The sequence below is a fragment of the Leptodactylus fuscus genome, chromosome 1 (assembly GCF_031893055.1).
Source record: "Leptodactylus fuscus isolate aLepFus1 chromosome 1, aLepFus1.hap2, whole genome shotgun sequence".
Classification (NCBI taxonomy): Eukaryota; Metazoa; Chordata; class Amphibia; order Anura; family Leptodactylidae; genus Leptodactylus; species Leptodactylus fuscus.
In genome coordinates this window covers 3,305,086-3,319,853 of record NC_134265.1, presented here as the reverse complement: position 1 = coordinate 3,319,853, position 14,768 = coordinate 3,305,086, and the positions used below count along the sequence as shown (strand labels likewise).

General features: G+C 47.6%; 1 protein-coding gene across 1 annotated transcript; it reads right to left on the bottom strand.

The window, feature by feature from the left end:
• Positions 1-872: 872 nt before the first annotated feature.
• Positions 873-3,712, bottom strand: LOC142192352 (uncharacterized). Its single transcript, XM_075262413.1, has 2 exons — positions 3,201-3,712; positions 873-1,215 (listed from the first exon to the last, which is right to left on the bottom strand). Exons 1-2 carry the CDS (start codon positions 3,710-3,712, stop codon positions 873-875), a joined length of 855 nt encoding a protein of 284 aa, XP_075118514.1.
• Between the last annotated feature and the right edge of the window lie 11,056 nt (positions 3,713-14,768).

Genomic DNA, 14,768 nt, shown 5'->3' with positions numbered 1-14,768 from the left:
ATGGATTTCATGGACGACTTGTCTGATCAATGGCTCATAAACCTCCTCAAGAAGCAAAGATTTGGATATTCAGATCGAGAAGGTGTCCATCTGTAGGAAGTCAATGTGGCTGGGTGTGGACAATTCCCGTCAGACTTCTCTGGAAAGACAATAAAAAAGATCTCAACCTTCCTTCTCCTTCCAAGGAGACATCTGAGACATTCCTGGACACATAGAGACTTGAAACAATTGACTCCAAGCACCTAGGAGAAATCCAAAAGGACACCAGTACTGGGGCTGAGGAGCTTTCGGTTACTTTCATGACAATCGGCCATACCTACAACCCCCTCCTGGTGTTCAGGTCACAATGATGGCCTCCAAGAGCCATCATTCTCACCAGGACACCAAGAGAAGTCCAAGAAGACACCAGTTTTGGTCAGGGGTGGCTGCTGGTACAAATTTTGAACTGGTGCCAAGGAACCAAAGAATAGTGACCAACATCCAAATACTGACACCCCCGTCTTGGTCTTGGTGTCCTCAATAGTACTGACTATGGGACCATTGGACCATGAAGAGAGACTTCATAAACTACATGTCTGATCAATGGCTCACACAACCCCTCAAGTAGAAGAAGTTCAGAGGCTCAGATCCAGAAGATGTCTAAAGGAACTCAATTCACAAGGTTTTGGATAACTCCCTGGAAATGATATGGAAAAAGTTCCTGAACCTTCAAGTTCTACAAATGACTCAAGGAGACCTCTAAGACTTTCCAGGTCACATTAATGGACACCAAGAGGCTCAAAATGATGGACACCAAAAAACCATCAAAGACAGATCCAAGAGGACACCTGCTGAGTGAGCCAAAATGCCCAGTATTGTAATGGTGTTAGTCTTCAGTTCCCTGTAAAACCTTCCTCTCCAGATCTTCTCCAGACTGCTTTGCTCCCCTGTCCTCTTATGACTTCTCTGTTCTCTCCAGCATCTTCTTTCAGACCTCCCTCTTCCCTCCATACTCCGCAGTCTCCTAAGACCCCTGTCCTCTTCCCGACCCATGTTTTTGATCCAGACACCTCTGTCCTCTCCAGAACCCTTTGGTTCCTCTGCTGGTAGCTCATCTCCATTAGTAACAATGTATCAGGTATGCAGGATTCCACCATGTAACTAATTCCTTCTCCAGAATGACCTTGGTAAAGAGTCTGGAGACCCCCAAACACAGAAGATCGTCTTTTAGTCTGACTGAAATAGACAGTTCAGCCAACTTTAATCAGTCTTTATTGGCAGCTTGAAGAGCCTCAAGGACTTGAGGAGACCTGACTGTTTTCTGTCCTCCATTGCACTTCAGATATTATCACCGGAGAAGATTTTAGGGACTTCCCAGACAACCTGCAGACAGGCCCATTCTACTTCTCTGGATCCATGATGAAATTCCACATCAGACTTTGCACTACTTTCCAGCCAGGGCAAGTTCATGAACTGACTTTTCTCCTCTTCAATTTTTTTTTTTTATTAAGCAGTAAAAGTTTGTCCGGTGGAGATGTATGAGGACACGTGAAGATGTATGAGGAGATGTATGAGAACATGTGGAGATGTATGAGGACACGTATGTGGACATATGGAGAGGTATAAGGAGATGTATGAGGAGATGTACGAGAACACATGAAAATGTATGAGGACACGTATGTGGACATGTGGAGAGGTATAAGGAGATGTATGATGACATGTGGAGATGTATGAGGACATGTGGAGAGATGTATGATGACATGTGGAGATATATGAGAAGATGTATGAGGACATGTGGAGATGTATGAGATGTATGAGGACATGTGAAGATGTATGAGGATATGTGGAGATGTATGAAGAGATGTATGAGGAAATGTGGATATGTATGAGGACATGGAGATGTATGAGGACATGTAGAGATGTATGAGGAGATGCATGAGGACGTGGAGATGTATGAGGACATGTGGAGATGTATGAGGATATGTGGAGATGTATGAAGAGATGTATGAGGAAATGTGGATATGTATGAGGACATGGAGATGTATGAGGACATGTAGAGATGTATGAGGAGATGCATGAGGACGTGGAGATGTATGAAAAGATGTATGAGGAGATGTAGAGATGTATGAGGAAATGTGGATATGTATGAGGACATGGAGATGTATGAGGACATGTAGAGATGTATGAGGAGATGCATGAGGACGTGGAGATGTATGAAAAGATGTATGAGGAGATGTGGAGATGTATGAAGACGTAGAGATGTATGAGGAGATGTATGAGGACATGTGGAAATGTATGAGGACATGTAGAGATGTATGAGGAGATGCATGAGGACGTGGAGATGTATGAGGACATGTGGAGATGTATGAGGAGATGTATGAGGAGATTTATGAGGACATATAGAGATGTATGAGGATATGTGGAGATGTATGAGGAGGTGTATGAGGATATGTGGAGATGTATGAGGAGGTGTATGAGGACATGTATGTGGACATGTTGAGCGGTATAAGGAGGTGTATGAGGACATGTGGAGATGTATGTGGACATGTGGAGATGTATGTGGACATGTGGAGATGTATGAGGACATGTGGAGATGTATGTGGACATGTGGAGATGTATGAGGAGATGTAGAGATATATGAGGATATGTGGAGATGTATGAAGAGATGTATGAGGAGATGTGGAGATGTATGAAGACGTAGAGATGTATGAGGAGATGTATGAGGACATGTGGAAATGTATGAGGACATGTGGAGATGTATGAAGAGATGTAGAGATATATGAGGATATGTGGAGATGTATGAAGAGATGTATGAGGAGATGTGGAGATGTATGAAGACGTAGAGATGTATGAGGAGATGTATGAGGACATGTGGAGATGTATGTGGACATGTGGAAATGTATGAGGAGATGTAGAGATGTATGAGGATATGTGGAGATGTATGAAGAGATGTATGAGGAGATGTGGAGATGTATGAAGACGTAGAGATGTATGAGGAGATGCATGAGGACGTGGAGATGTATGAGGACATGTGGAGATGTATGAGGAGATGTATGAGGAGATTTATGAGGACATATAGAGATGTATGAGGATATGTGGAGATGTATGAGGAGGTGTATGAGGATATGTGGAGATGTATGAGGAGGTGTATGAGGACATGTATGTGGACATGTTGAGCGGTATAAGGAGGTGTATGAGGACATGTGGAGATGTATGTGGACATGTGGAGATGTATGTGGACATGTGGAGATGTATGAGGACATGTGGAGATGTATGTGGACATGTGGAGATGTATGAGGAGATGTAGAGATATATGAGGATATGTGGAGATGTATGAAGAGATGTATGAGGAGATGTGGAGATGTATGAAGACGTAGAGATGTATGAGGAGATGTATGAGGACATGTGGAAATGTATGAGGACATGTGGAGATGTATGAAGAGATGTAGAGATATATGAGGATATGTGGAGATGTATGAAGAGATGTATGAGGAGATGTGGAGATGTATGAAGACGTAGAGATGTATGAGGAGATGTATGAGGACATGTGGAGATGTATGTGGACATGTGGAGATGTATGAGGAGATGTAGAGATGTATGAGGATATGTGGAGATGTATGAAGAGATGTATGAGGAGATGTGGAGATGTATGAAGACGTAGAGATGTATGAGGAGATGTATGAGGACATGTGGAAATGTATGAGGACATGTAGAGATGTATGAGGAGATGCATGAGGACGTGGAGATGTATGAGGACATGTGGAGATGTATGAGGAGATGTATGAGGAGATTTATGAGGACATATAGAGATGTATGAGGATATGTGGAGATGTATGAGGAGGTGTATGAGGATATGTGGAGATGTATGAGGAGGTGTATGAGGACATGTATGTGGACATGTTGAGCGGTATAAGGAGGTGTATGAGGACATGTGGAGATGTATGTGGACATGTGGAGATGTATGAGGCGATGTAGAGATATATGAGGATATGTGGAGATGTATGAAGAGATGTATGAGGAGATGTGGAGATGTATGAAGACGTAGAGATGTATGAGGAGATGTATGAGGACATGTGGAGATGTATGTGGACATGTGGAGATGTATGAGGAGATGTAGAGATGTATGAGGATATGTGGAGATGTATGAAGAGATGTATGAGGAGATGTGGAGATGTATGAAGATGTAGAGATGTATGAGGAGATCTATGAGGACATGTGGAAATGTATGAGGACATGTGGAGATGTATGAAGAAATGTTTGAAGAGATGTGGAGATGTATGAGGACTTGGAGATGCATGAGGACGTGTGGAGATGTATAAGGACATGTATGTGGACATGTGGAGATGTATGAGGACATGTGGAGAGGTATAATGAGGTGTATGAGGACATGTATGTGGACATGTGGAGAAGTTTAAGAAGGTGTATGAGGACATGTAGAGATGTATGAGGACATGTATGTGGACATGTGGAGATGTATGAGGAGATGCTTGAGGACATGGCACATGATGGACACCTGATATTGACTCAGCGACACTGAGCTCGGTCCTCTACATGGACATGACAGACAGGTCATAATTGATATTTCAAGGCTTCATTTACAAAATAAAACTCTGAATAATTAGTTGGATTTGGTTAATTATCCGTGTAAGAATGACTGGCAGTGAACCTAATAGCTAAAGAGCCGAAACGCAGAGTCAGATTTGTATTCTAGGGCAGTGAGAACATTGAGTGCCGTCACTACAGGGGGCCTGTACGAAAACCATGGAGGGCGCAAAGTGCTAACGGATACTGGGACACTGGATACAGACAGGCAGCAGGAATAGGGAGAGATAGGGGCCACAGATAGGATATAAGGGGAGATAGGGGCCACAGATAGGACATAAGGGAAATAGGGGCCACAGATAGGATATAGGGGGGATAGGGGCCACAGATAGGACATACGGGGGGTAGGAGTCACAGATAGGACATAGGGGGAGATAGGGGCCACAGATAGGAAATAGGGGAAGATAAGGGCTACAGATAGGATATAGGGGGACATAGGGGTCACAGATAGGACATAGGGGGGATAGGGGCCACAGATAGGATATAGGGGGGATAGGGGCCACAGATAGGACATAGGGGGGGTAGGAGTCACAGATAGGACATAGGGGGAGATAGGGGCCACAGATAGGATATAGGGGGGATAGGGGCCACAGATAGGACATAGGGGGAGATAGGGGCCACAGATAGGACATAGGGGGAGATAGGGGCCACAGATAGGACATAGGGGGAGATAGGGGCCACAGATAGGACATACGGGGGGTAGGGGTCACAGATAGGACATAGGGTGAGATAGGGGCCACAGATAGGACATAGGGTGAGATAGGGGCCACAGATAGGAAATAGGGGAAGATAAGGGCTACAGATAGGATATAGGGGGACATAGGGGTCACAGATAGGACATAGGGGGGATAGGGGCCACAGATAGGACATAGGGGGAGATAGGGGCCACAGATAGGATATAGGGGGGATAGGGGCCACAGATAGGACATAGGGGGAGATAGGGGCCACAGATAGGACATAGGGGGAGATAGGGGCCACAGATAGGACATACGGGGGGTAGGGGTCACAGATAGGACATAGGGTGAGATAGGGGCCACAGATAGGAAATAGGGGAAGATAAGGGCTACAGATAGGATATAGGGGGACATAGGGAACTCAGATATAAAAAGAGAAAGATAGGGCACCCGAATAAGGAATACAGAGCGGTAGGGCACTGAGATATAGAATAGGGAGAGATAGGGGAAGGAGCCAGAAAGAGGATAAGGGGAGATAAGATAGTGAATAGCGTGACAGAGAGAACCTGGATAGGGGAAATGGAGAGCTAGGGCCGATAGGTGATAGGGAGTAATAGGGGACTCAGACAGGGAATAGGGAGAGATAGGGGAGCCTTATAGAAGACAAGGAGAGATCCAGATAATGGATAGGAAAAGAAGAAGGATAAGGGGACACCAGGGGCACCAATAGCTGATTGGGGGAGGTAGGGGGCCCAGATAGGGAATAGGGAGAGATAGGACATCTTTCCATCAGAGATACTAATATAAGAGGGTGGGGCATCTGTGACTGCTTCATTCATAGAGACAAAGTACATTCTCTCCTACACTGCAGCTGCTGCAGAATCTCTTTATGCTGTAAATCTCTATATAACCTGTGTAACTCTTCTGAGTTATAGAGTGTCTTATTCTATAGTCACATCCAGAGCTGCAGTCACAATCCTTGTGTTACATCAGATCTCACAGTCACATCCAGAGCTGCTGCTTTCATGTTGCTGTTGCCATCCTGTTATGTATTATCAGGCTGTCACCTCCTGTCTCTCTGCTGCCCCCTGCTGGCTCAGTGTTGTTACAGTAATAATTCTCCATGTTACAGGAGTATTAGACTCCCAGACTTGCAGTCAAAATAGTTGATGGGTTCAGCTTTGGATGTGACTGGAGTATAAAGTTGCCCATAGACACCACTATAAGTTCTTGGTGGGATCGGTGGCAATCATACGTATGTGAATTATGAGGACTGAGCAGCCGGATTATGGGTATGGCCAGCAATGTTGTGAGCAGAGCAAAAACGCGGGTGCAGCTTTGGATGTGACTGGAGTCTGAAACTTGATATTGCAGCAGAGCTGTGGATGCAGCTCTGGATGTGAAAAGAATAAACAACACAATGTAAAATTCTAATTCTGACTGCTGCTTTGGTTGTGACTGGAGTAGAAAAATTACTTGTAAAGTGTCATCCTCATGTAAATTAGAAACCGATATGGGGCGAGCTGCACTGGACGCCTCAGTACAATGTATTTAGTAACCGTCATGTGGTTAGCACCTGGCCCCCGCAGCAGTGCCCGGCGCCCCCGTCAGGCGGTGTCAACTTCAAAAACTTCCTGCTCTTCCCTGTGTCAGCGGTGTCGGCACCTCTCTCCATCTTGACCCTTTTACTGCTGCCGTTCAGCCCCGTGTGCGATCAGGTTACCAACCATGGAAAAAAAAATAAAAAGTTTCCGAATCTCTGGTTTTTATTTTTAGGAAAATGTTCAGGATATAAACGCACGGCGGCTCGTAAATGAAAATCCTCGCTGCCAAAACACGTATCGATTGCAAAGCACGTCCAGGATTTATAAGGCACTGAATGAAGAAAAACTGCACAAGGAGACAGAACATGGTCAGGCTGACGTCACCGCCACTAACCGAGAGGAGGCGCCAGAGAGTCACAGGCAAAGAATAACTGTCAGAGAGACTCACAGGCACAGGACCGTCACCAGAGAGACTCACAGGCGCAGAATAACTGTCAGAGAGACTCACAGGCACAGCACCACTGCCAGAGAGACTCACAGGCACAGCGCCACTAAAAGAGAGACTAACAGGCACAGCGCCACTGCTAGAGACACTCACAGGCACAGCATCACTGCCAGAGAGACTCACAGCCACAGGACCATCACCAGAGAGACTCACAGGCACAGGACCATCACCAGAGAGACTCACAGGCACAGCGCCACTGCCAGAGAGACTCACAGGCACAGCGCAACCGCCAGAGAGACTCACAGGCACAGCGCCACTACTAGAGAGACTCACAGGCACAGGACCATCACCAGAGAGACTCACAGGCACAGCATCACTGCCAGAGAGACTCACAGGCACAGCATCACTACTAGAGAGACTCACAGGCACAGCATCACTGCCAGAGAGACTCACAGGCACAGCATCACTACTAGAGAGACTCACAGGCACAGCATCACTGCCAGAGAGACTCACAGGCACAGCGTCACTGCCAGAGAGACTCACAGGCACAGCGCCACTGCCAGAGAGACTCACAGGCACAGCGCCACTGCCAGAGAGACTCACAGGCACAGCATCACTGTCAGAGAGACTCACAGGCACAGCATCACTGTCAGAGAGACTCACAGGCACAGCATCACTGTCAGAGAGACTCACAGGCACAGCATCACTGCCAGAGATACTCACAGGCACAGAATGACTGTCAGAGAGACTCACAGGCACAGGACCACTGCTAGAGAGACTCACAGGCACAGAATGACTGTCAGAGAGACTCACAGGCACAGGACCACTGCTAGAGAGACTCACAAGCACAGCATCACTGTCAGAGAGACTCACAGGCACAGCATCACTGTCAGAGAGACTCACAGGCACAGCGCCACTGCCAGAGAGACTCACAGGCACAGCGCCACTGCCAGAGAGACTCACAGGCACAGCATCACTGTCAGAGAGACTCACAGGCACAGCATCACTGTCAGAGAGACTCACAGGCACAGCATCACTGCCAGAGATACTCACAGGCACAGAATGACTGTCAGAGAGACTCACAGGCACAGGACCACTGCTAGAGAGACTCACAGGCACAGCATCACTGCCAGAGAGACTCACAGGCACAGCACCACTGCCAGAGAGACTCACAGGCACCGCGCCACTACTAGAGAGACTCACAGGCACCGCGCCACTACTAGAGAGACTCACAGGCACAGCACCACTACTACAGAGACTCACAGGCACAGCACCACTGCGAGAGAGACTCACAGGTACAGCACCACTGCTAGAGAGACTCACAGGCACAGCGTCACTGCCAGAGAGACTCACAGGCACAGCACCACTGCCAGAGAGACTCACAGGCACAGCACCACTACTAGAGAGACTCACAGGCACAGCACCACTACGAGAGAGACTCACAGGCACAGCACCACTGCTAGAGAGACTCACAGGCACAGCGTCACTGCCAGAGAGAGTCACAGGCACAGCACCACTGCTAGAGAGACTCACAGGTACAGCATCACTGCCAGAGAGACTTACAGGCACAGCACCACTGCCAGAGAGACTCACAGGCACAGTGCCATTACTAGAGAGACTCACAGGCACAGCACGTTGCCAGAGAGACTCACAGGCACAGCACCACTGCCAGAGAGACTCACAGGCACAGCACTACTACTAGAGAGACTCACAGGCACAGCTCCACTGCCAGAGAGACTCACAGGCACAGCGCCACTGCCAGAGAGACTCACAGGCACAGCGCCACTGCCAGAGAGACTCACAGGCACAGCATCACTGTCAGAGAGACTCACAGGCACAGCACCACTGCCAGAGAGACTCACAGGCACAGCATCACTGCCAGAGATACTCACAGGCACAGAATGACTGTCAGAGAGACTCACAGGCACAGGACCACTGCTAGAGAGACTCACAGGCACAGCATCACTGCCAGAGAGACTCACAGGCACAGCACCACTGCCAGAGAGACTCACAGGCAGTGCGCCACTACTAGAGAGACTCACAGGCACAGCACCACTACTACAGAGACTCACAGGCACAGCACCACTGCGAGAGAGACTCACAGGTACAGCACCACTGCTAGAGAGACTCACAGGCACAGCGTCACTGCCAGAGAGACTCACAGGCACAGCACCACTACTAGAGAGACTCACAGGCACAGCACCACTGCAAGAGAGACTCACAGGCACAGCACCACTGCTAGAGAGACTCACAGGCACAGCGTCACTGCCAGAGAGAGTCACAGGCACAGCACCACTGCTAGAGAGACTCACAGGTACAGCATCACTGCCAGAGAGACTCACAGGCACAGCACCACTGCCAGAGAGACTCACAGGCACAGTGCCATTACTAGAGAGACTCACAGGCACAGCACGTTGCCAGAGAGACTCACAGGCACAGCACCACTGCCAGAGAGACTCACAGGCGCAGCGCCACTGCCAGAGAGAGTCACAGGCACATGACCATCATCAGAGAGACTCACAGGCACAGCGTCACTGCCAGAGAGACTCACAGGCACAGTACCACTGCCAGAGAGACTCACAGGCACAGCTCCACTGCCAGAGAGACTCACAGGCACAGCGCCCCTGCCAGAGAGACTCACAGGTACAGCATCACTGTCAGAGAGACTCACAGGCACAGGACCATCAGCAGAGAGACTCACAGGAACAGCGCCACTGCCAGAGAGACTCACAGGCAGAGCATCACTGTCAGAGAGACTCACAGGCACAGGACCATCACCAGAGAGACTCACAGGCACAGCGCCACCGCCAGAGAGACTCACAGGCACAGCGCCACTACTAGAGAGACTCACAGGCATAGCATCACTTCCAGAGAGACTCACAGGCACAGCTCCACTGCCAGAGAGACTCACAGGCACAGCGCCACTGCCAGAGAGACTCACAGGCACAGCACCACTGCCAGAGAGAATCCCAGGCACAGGACCATCACCAGAGAGACTCACAGGCACAGCATCACTGCCAGAGAGACTCACAGGCACAGCGCCACTGCCAGAGAGACTCACAGGCACAGCACTACTACTAGAGAGACTCACAGGCACAGCTCCACTGCCAGAGAGACTCACAGGCACAGCTCCACTGCCAGAGAGACTCACAGGCACAGCGCCACTGCCAGAGAGACTCACAGGCACAGCACCACTGCCAGAGAGAATCCCAGGCACAGCGTCACTGCCAGAGAGACTCACAGGCACAGCACCACTGCCAGAGAGAATCCCAGGCACAGCGCCACTGCCAGAGAGACTCACAGGCACAGCACTACTACTAGAGAGACTCACAGGCACAGCTCCACTGCCAGAGAGACTCACAGGCACAGCGCCACTGCCAGAGAGACTCACAGGCACAGCACCACTGCCAGAGAGACTCACAGGCACAGCTCCACTGCCAGAGAGACTCACAGGCACAGCGCCACTGCCAGAGAGACTCACAGGTACAGCATCACTGTCAGAGAGACTCACAGGCACAGGACCATCAGCAGAGAGACTCACTGGAACAGCGCCACTGCCAGAGAGACTCACAGGCAGAGCATCACTGTCAGAGAGACTCACAGGCACAGGACCATCACCAGAGAGACTCACAGGCACAGCGCCACCGCCAGAGAGACTCACAGGCACAGCGCCACTACTAGAGAGACTCACAGGCATAGCATCACTTCCAGAGAGACTCACAGGCACAGCTCCACTGCCAGAGAGACTCACAGGCACAGCGCCACTGCCAGAGAGACTCACAGGCACAGCACCACTGCCAGAGAGAATCCCAGGCACAGGACCATCACCAGAGAGACTCACAGGCACAGCATCACTGCCAGAGAGACTCACAGGCACAGCGCCACTGCCAGAGAGACTCACAGGCACAGCACTACTACTAGAGAGACTCACAGGCACAGCTCCACTGCCAGAGAGACTCACAGGCACAGCTCCACTGCCAGAGAGACTCACAGGCACAGCGCCACTGCCAGAGAGACTCACAGGCACAGCACCACTGCCAGAGAGAATCCCAGGCACAGCGTCACTGCCAGAGAGACTCACAGGCACAGCACCACTGCCAGAGAGAATCCCAGGCACAGCGCCACTGCCAGAGAGACTCACAGGCACAGCACTACTACTAGAGAGACTCACAGGCACAGCTCCACTGCCAGAGAGACTCACAGGCACAGCTCCACTGCCAGAGAGACTCACAGGCACAGCGCCACTGCCAGAGAGACTCACAGGCACAGCACCACTGCTAGAGACACTCACAGGCACAGAGCCAGCACTGGATACCATGGCTATACATGTGTATTACATATCATCTAATGAGTCCAAACGTGGATCTGTAACTCTTTTTCTGTGGCCACAACTTGTATCCCATAAATGCCACAATAATTGCCCAAAAGGTCTCAGATCAGAATTTATATGGACACTGTATCACTGTATAGTATGGACACTGTATGACTATATTATATTGGCAGTGTATGATGGTATTATATGGGCACTGTATGACTGTATTATATGGGCACTGTATCACTGTATTATATGGGCACTGTATGACTGTATTACATGGTGTAAGGGTGTGAACCTAGAGGGCGCTATAGAGCGGCCCAAAACAGGGTTAAAAAGGACTCTGACCACACCCATAGCTGAGGGAAAGGGGCTCCACTCCAGAGTGAGGACACACAGCAAGAGGTTGCTGTTAGTGGCCTGCAGGGAGCAGGTGCACTGTGGACCAGTTGGAGACGGACAGGCGGTCTGTCCCAAGAGGACTGGATTCCAGAAGGAGCCTTTGAACCAGACTGGTGAGATGAAACCTTATTTAAATATCTTGCCCTTGCTAGAATAGACAGGGTTCAAGAAGTGAGGTAGTGCCCTGTGTGGGGCTGTTTGTTGTTTTGTTCCTGTATACGCTGAATAAAGCCACTTATTTTGGATTGTACCACCTGATCTGCTGTTTATTTGGCACCCAGCGCCAGGAACACCGCTCACCTTTGCTGCTAAATAACCCCAACTATCACAATGGGCAGTGCACAATTGTATTGTATGGGCACTGTATCACTGTAGTACAGGGGTAGGGAACCTTCGGCTCTCCAGCTGATGTGAAACTACAACTCCCAACATGCTCCAGTCACTTCCATGGAAGTTCTAAGAACAGCAGAGCCAGTATGCATGCTGGGAGTTGTAGTTTTGCAACAGCTGGAGAGCCGTACGTTCCCTACCCCTGCTGTAGTATATGGATAATGTATCACTGTATTATATGGGCACTGTACAATTGTATTATATGGGCAGCATGGTGGCTCAGTGGTTAGCACTGCAGACTTGCAGCGCTGGAGTTCTGGGTTCAAATCCTGCCAAGGGCAACATCTGCAAGGAGTTTGTATGTTCTCCCCGTGTTTGCGTGGGTTTCTTCTGGGTACTCCCACACACCAAAGACCTAGTGATAGGGAATGTAGATTGTGAGCCCTATGGGACAGTGACCGACAATATCTGTAAAGCGCTGCGGAATATGATGGCGCTACATAAGTAAGCATAATAAGTAATAATATGGGCACTGTATGACTGTATTATGTGGACACTGTATCACTGTATTATATTGGCACTGTACAATTGTATTATATGGACATGGTATCACTGTATTATATGGACACTATTATATGGGCACTGTATGACTGTATTATATGGGAACAGTAGATGACTGTATTATATGGACACTATATAACTGTATTATATGAACACTGTATAACTGTATTATATGGACACTATATAACTGTATTATATGAACACTGTATAACTGTATTATATGGACACTATATAACTGTATTATATGAACACTGTATGACTGTATTATATGGGCAGTGTATCACTGTAATGGGGCCAGAGGTTTCCAAACATCCTGCCAGTGTCTGAACTACTGTACAAAGCTCTCCGTTGCTGCTGCAAAACCTCTTTTTGAGGAAATAACTTTATGTATAAGGAGCCTCCCAATGTTTCTATAGTTGCTTCATTGCAACAACCCCCACCTTGTACCTTGTACAGATGGAGCAGACTTTATCTTGACATTTAACTAAATACACAAATATTCTGTAAATGGGAGAAAGTCACAGGCGGACTCAAGGTATGAGTGTGAAGCACAACCCAGCTGCTGCAGAACCTCTTCCCTGCATTCAGTCAATGACTTACTGAATATGTGATATAAGATCCAGGGGCCCCTAATACAAGTAATAATATAAGATCCAGGGGCCCTAATACAAGTAATAATATAAGATCCAGGGGCCCTAATACAAGTAATAATATAAGATCCAGGGCCCCTAATACAAGTAATAATATAAGATCCAGGGGCCCTAATACAAGTAATAATATAAGATCCAGGGCCCCTAATACAGGTAATAATATAAGATCCAGGGCCCCTAATACAAGTAATAATATAAGATCCAGGGGCCCCTAATACAAGTAATAATATAAGATCCAGGGGCCCCTAATACAAGTAATAATATAAGATCCAGGGCCCCTAATACAAGTAATAATATAAGATCCAGGGCCCCTAATACAAGTAATAATATAAGATCCAGGGCCCCTAATACAAGTAATAATATAAGATCCAGGGCCCCTAATACATGTAATAATATAAGATCCAGGGCCCCTAATACAAGTAATAATATAAGATCCAGAGGCCCCTAATACAAGTAATAATATAAGATCCAGGGCCCCTAATACAAGTAATAATATAAGATCCAGAGGCCCCTAATACAAGTAATAATATAAGATCCAGAGGCCCCTAATACAAGTAATAATATAAGATCCAGGGGCCCTAATACAAGTAATAATATAAGATCCAGGGGCCCTAATACAAGTAATAATATAAGATCCAGGGGCCCTAATACAAGTAATAATATAAGATCCAGGGCCCCTAATACAAGTAATAATATAAGATCCAGGGGCCCTAATACAAGTAATAATATAAGATCCAGGGCCCCTAATACAGGTAATAATATAAGATCCAGGGCCCCTAATACAAGTAATAATATAAGATCCAGGGCCCCTAATACAAGTAATAATATAAGATCCAGGGCCCCTAATACAAGTAATAATATAAGATCCAGGGCCCCTAATACAAGTAATAATATAAGATCCAGGGCCCCTAATACAAGTAATAATATAAGATCCAGGGCCCCTAATACATGTAATAATATAAGATCCAGGGCCCCTAATACAAGTAATAATATAAGATCCAGAGGCCCCTAATACAAGTAATAATATAAGATCCAGGGCCCCTAATACAAGTAATAATATAAGATCCAGAGGCCCCTAATACAAGTAATAATATAAGATCCAGAGGCCCCTAATACAAGTAATAATATAAGATCCAGGGGCCCTAATACAAGTAATAATATAAGATCCAGGGCCCCTAATACATGTAATAATATAAGATCCAGGGCTCCTAATACAAGTAATAATATAAGATCCAGGGGCCCCTAATACAAGTAATAATATAAGATCCA

What these genes read in the sequence shown, in the direction of transcription:
- LOC142192352 (XM_075262413.1), bottom strand. Translation starts at nt 3,712, where the DNA reads ATGCATCTCCTCATACATCTCTACATGTCCTCATACATTTCCACATGT. An exon ending in GTCCACATACATCTCCACAT is followed by an intron (nt 1,216 to 3,200) that starts GTCCACATACAT and finishes TGTCTATTTCAG; the next exon opens with TCAGACTAAAAGACGATCTT.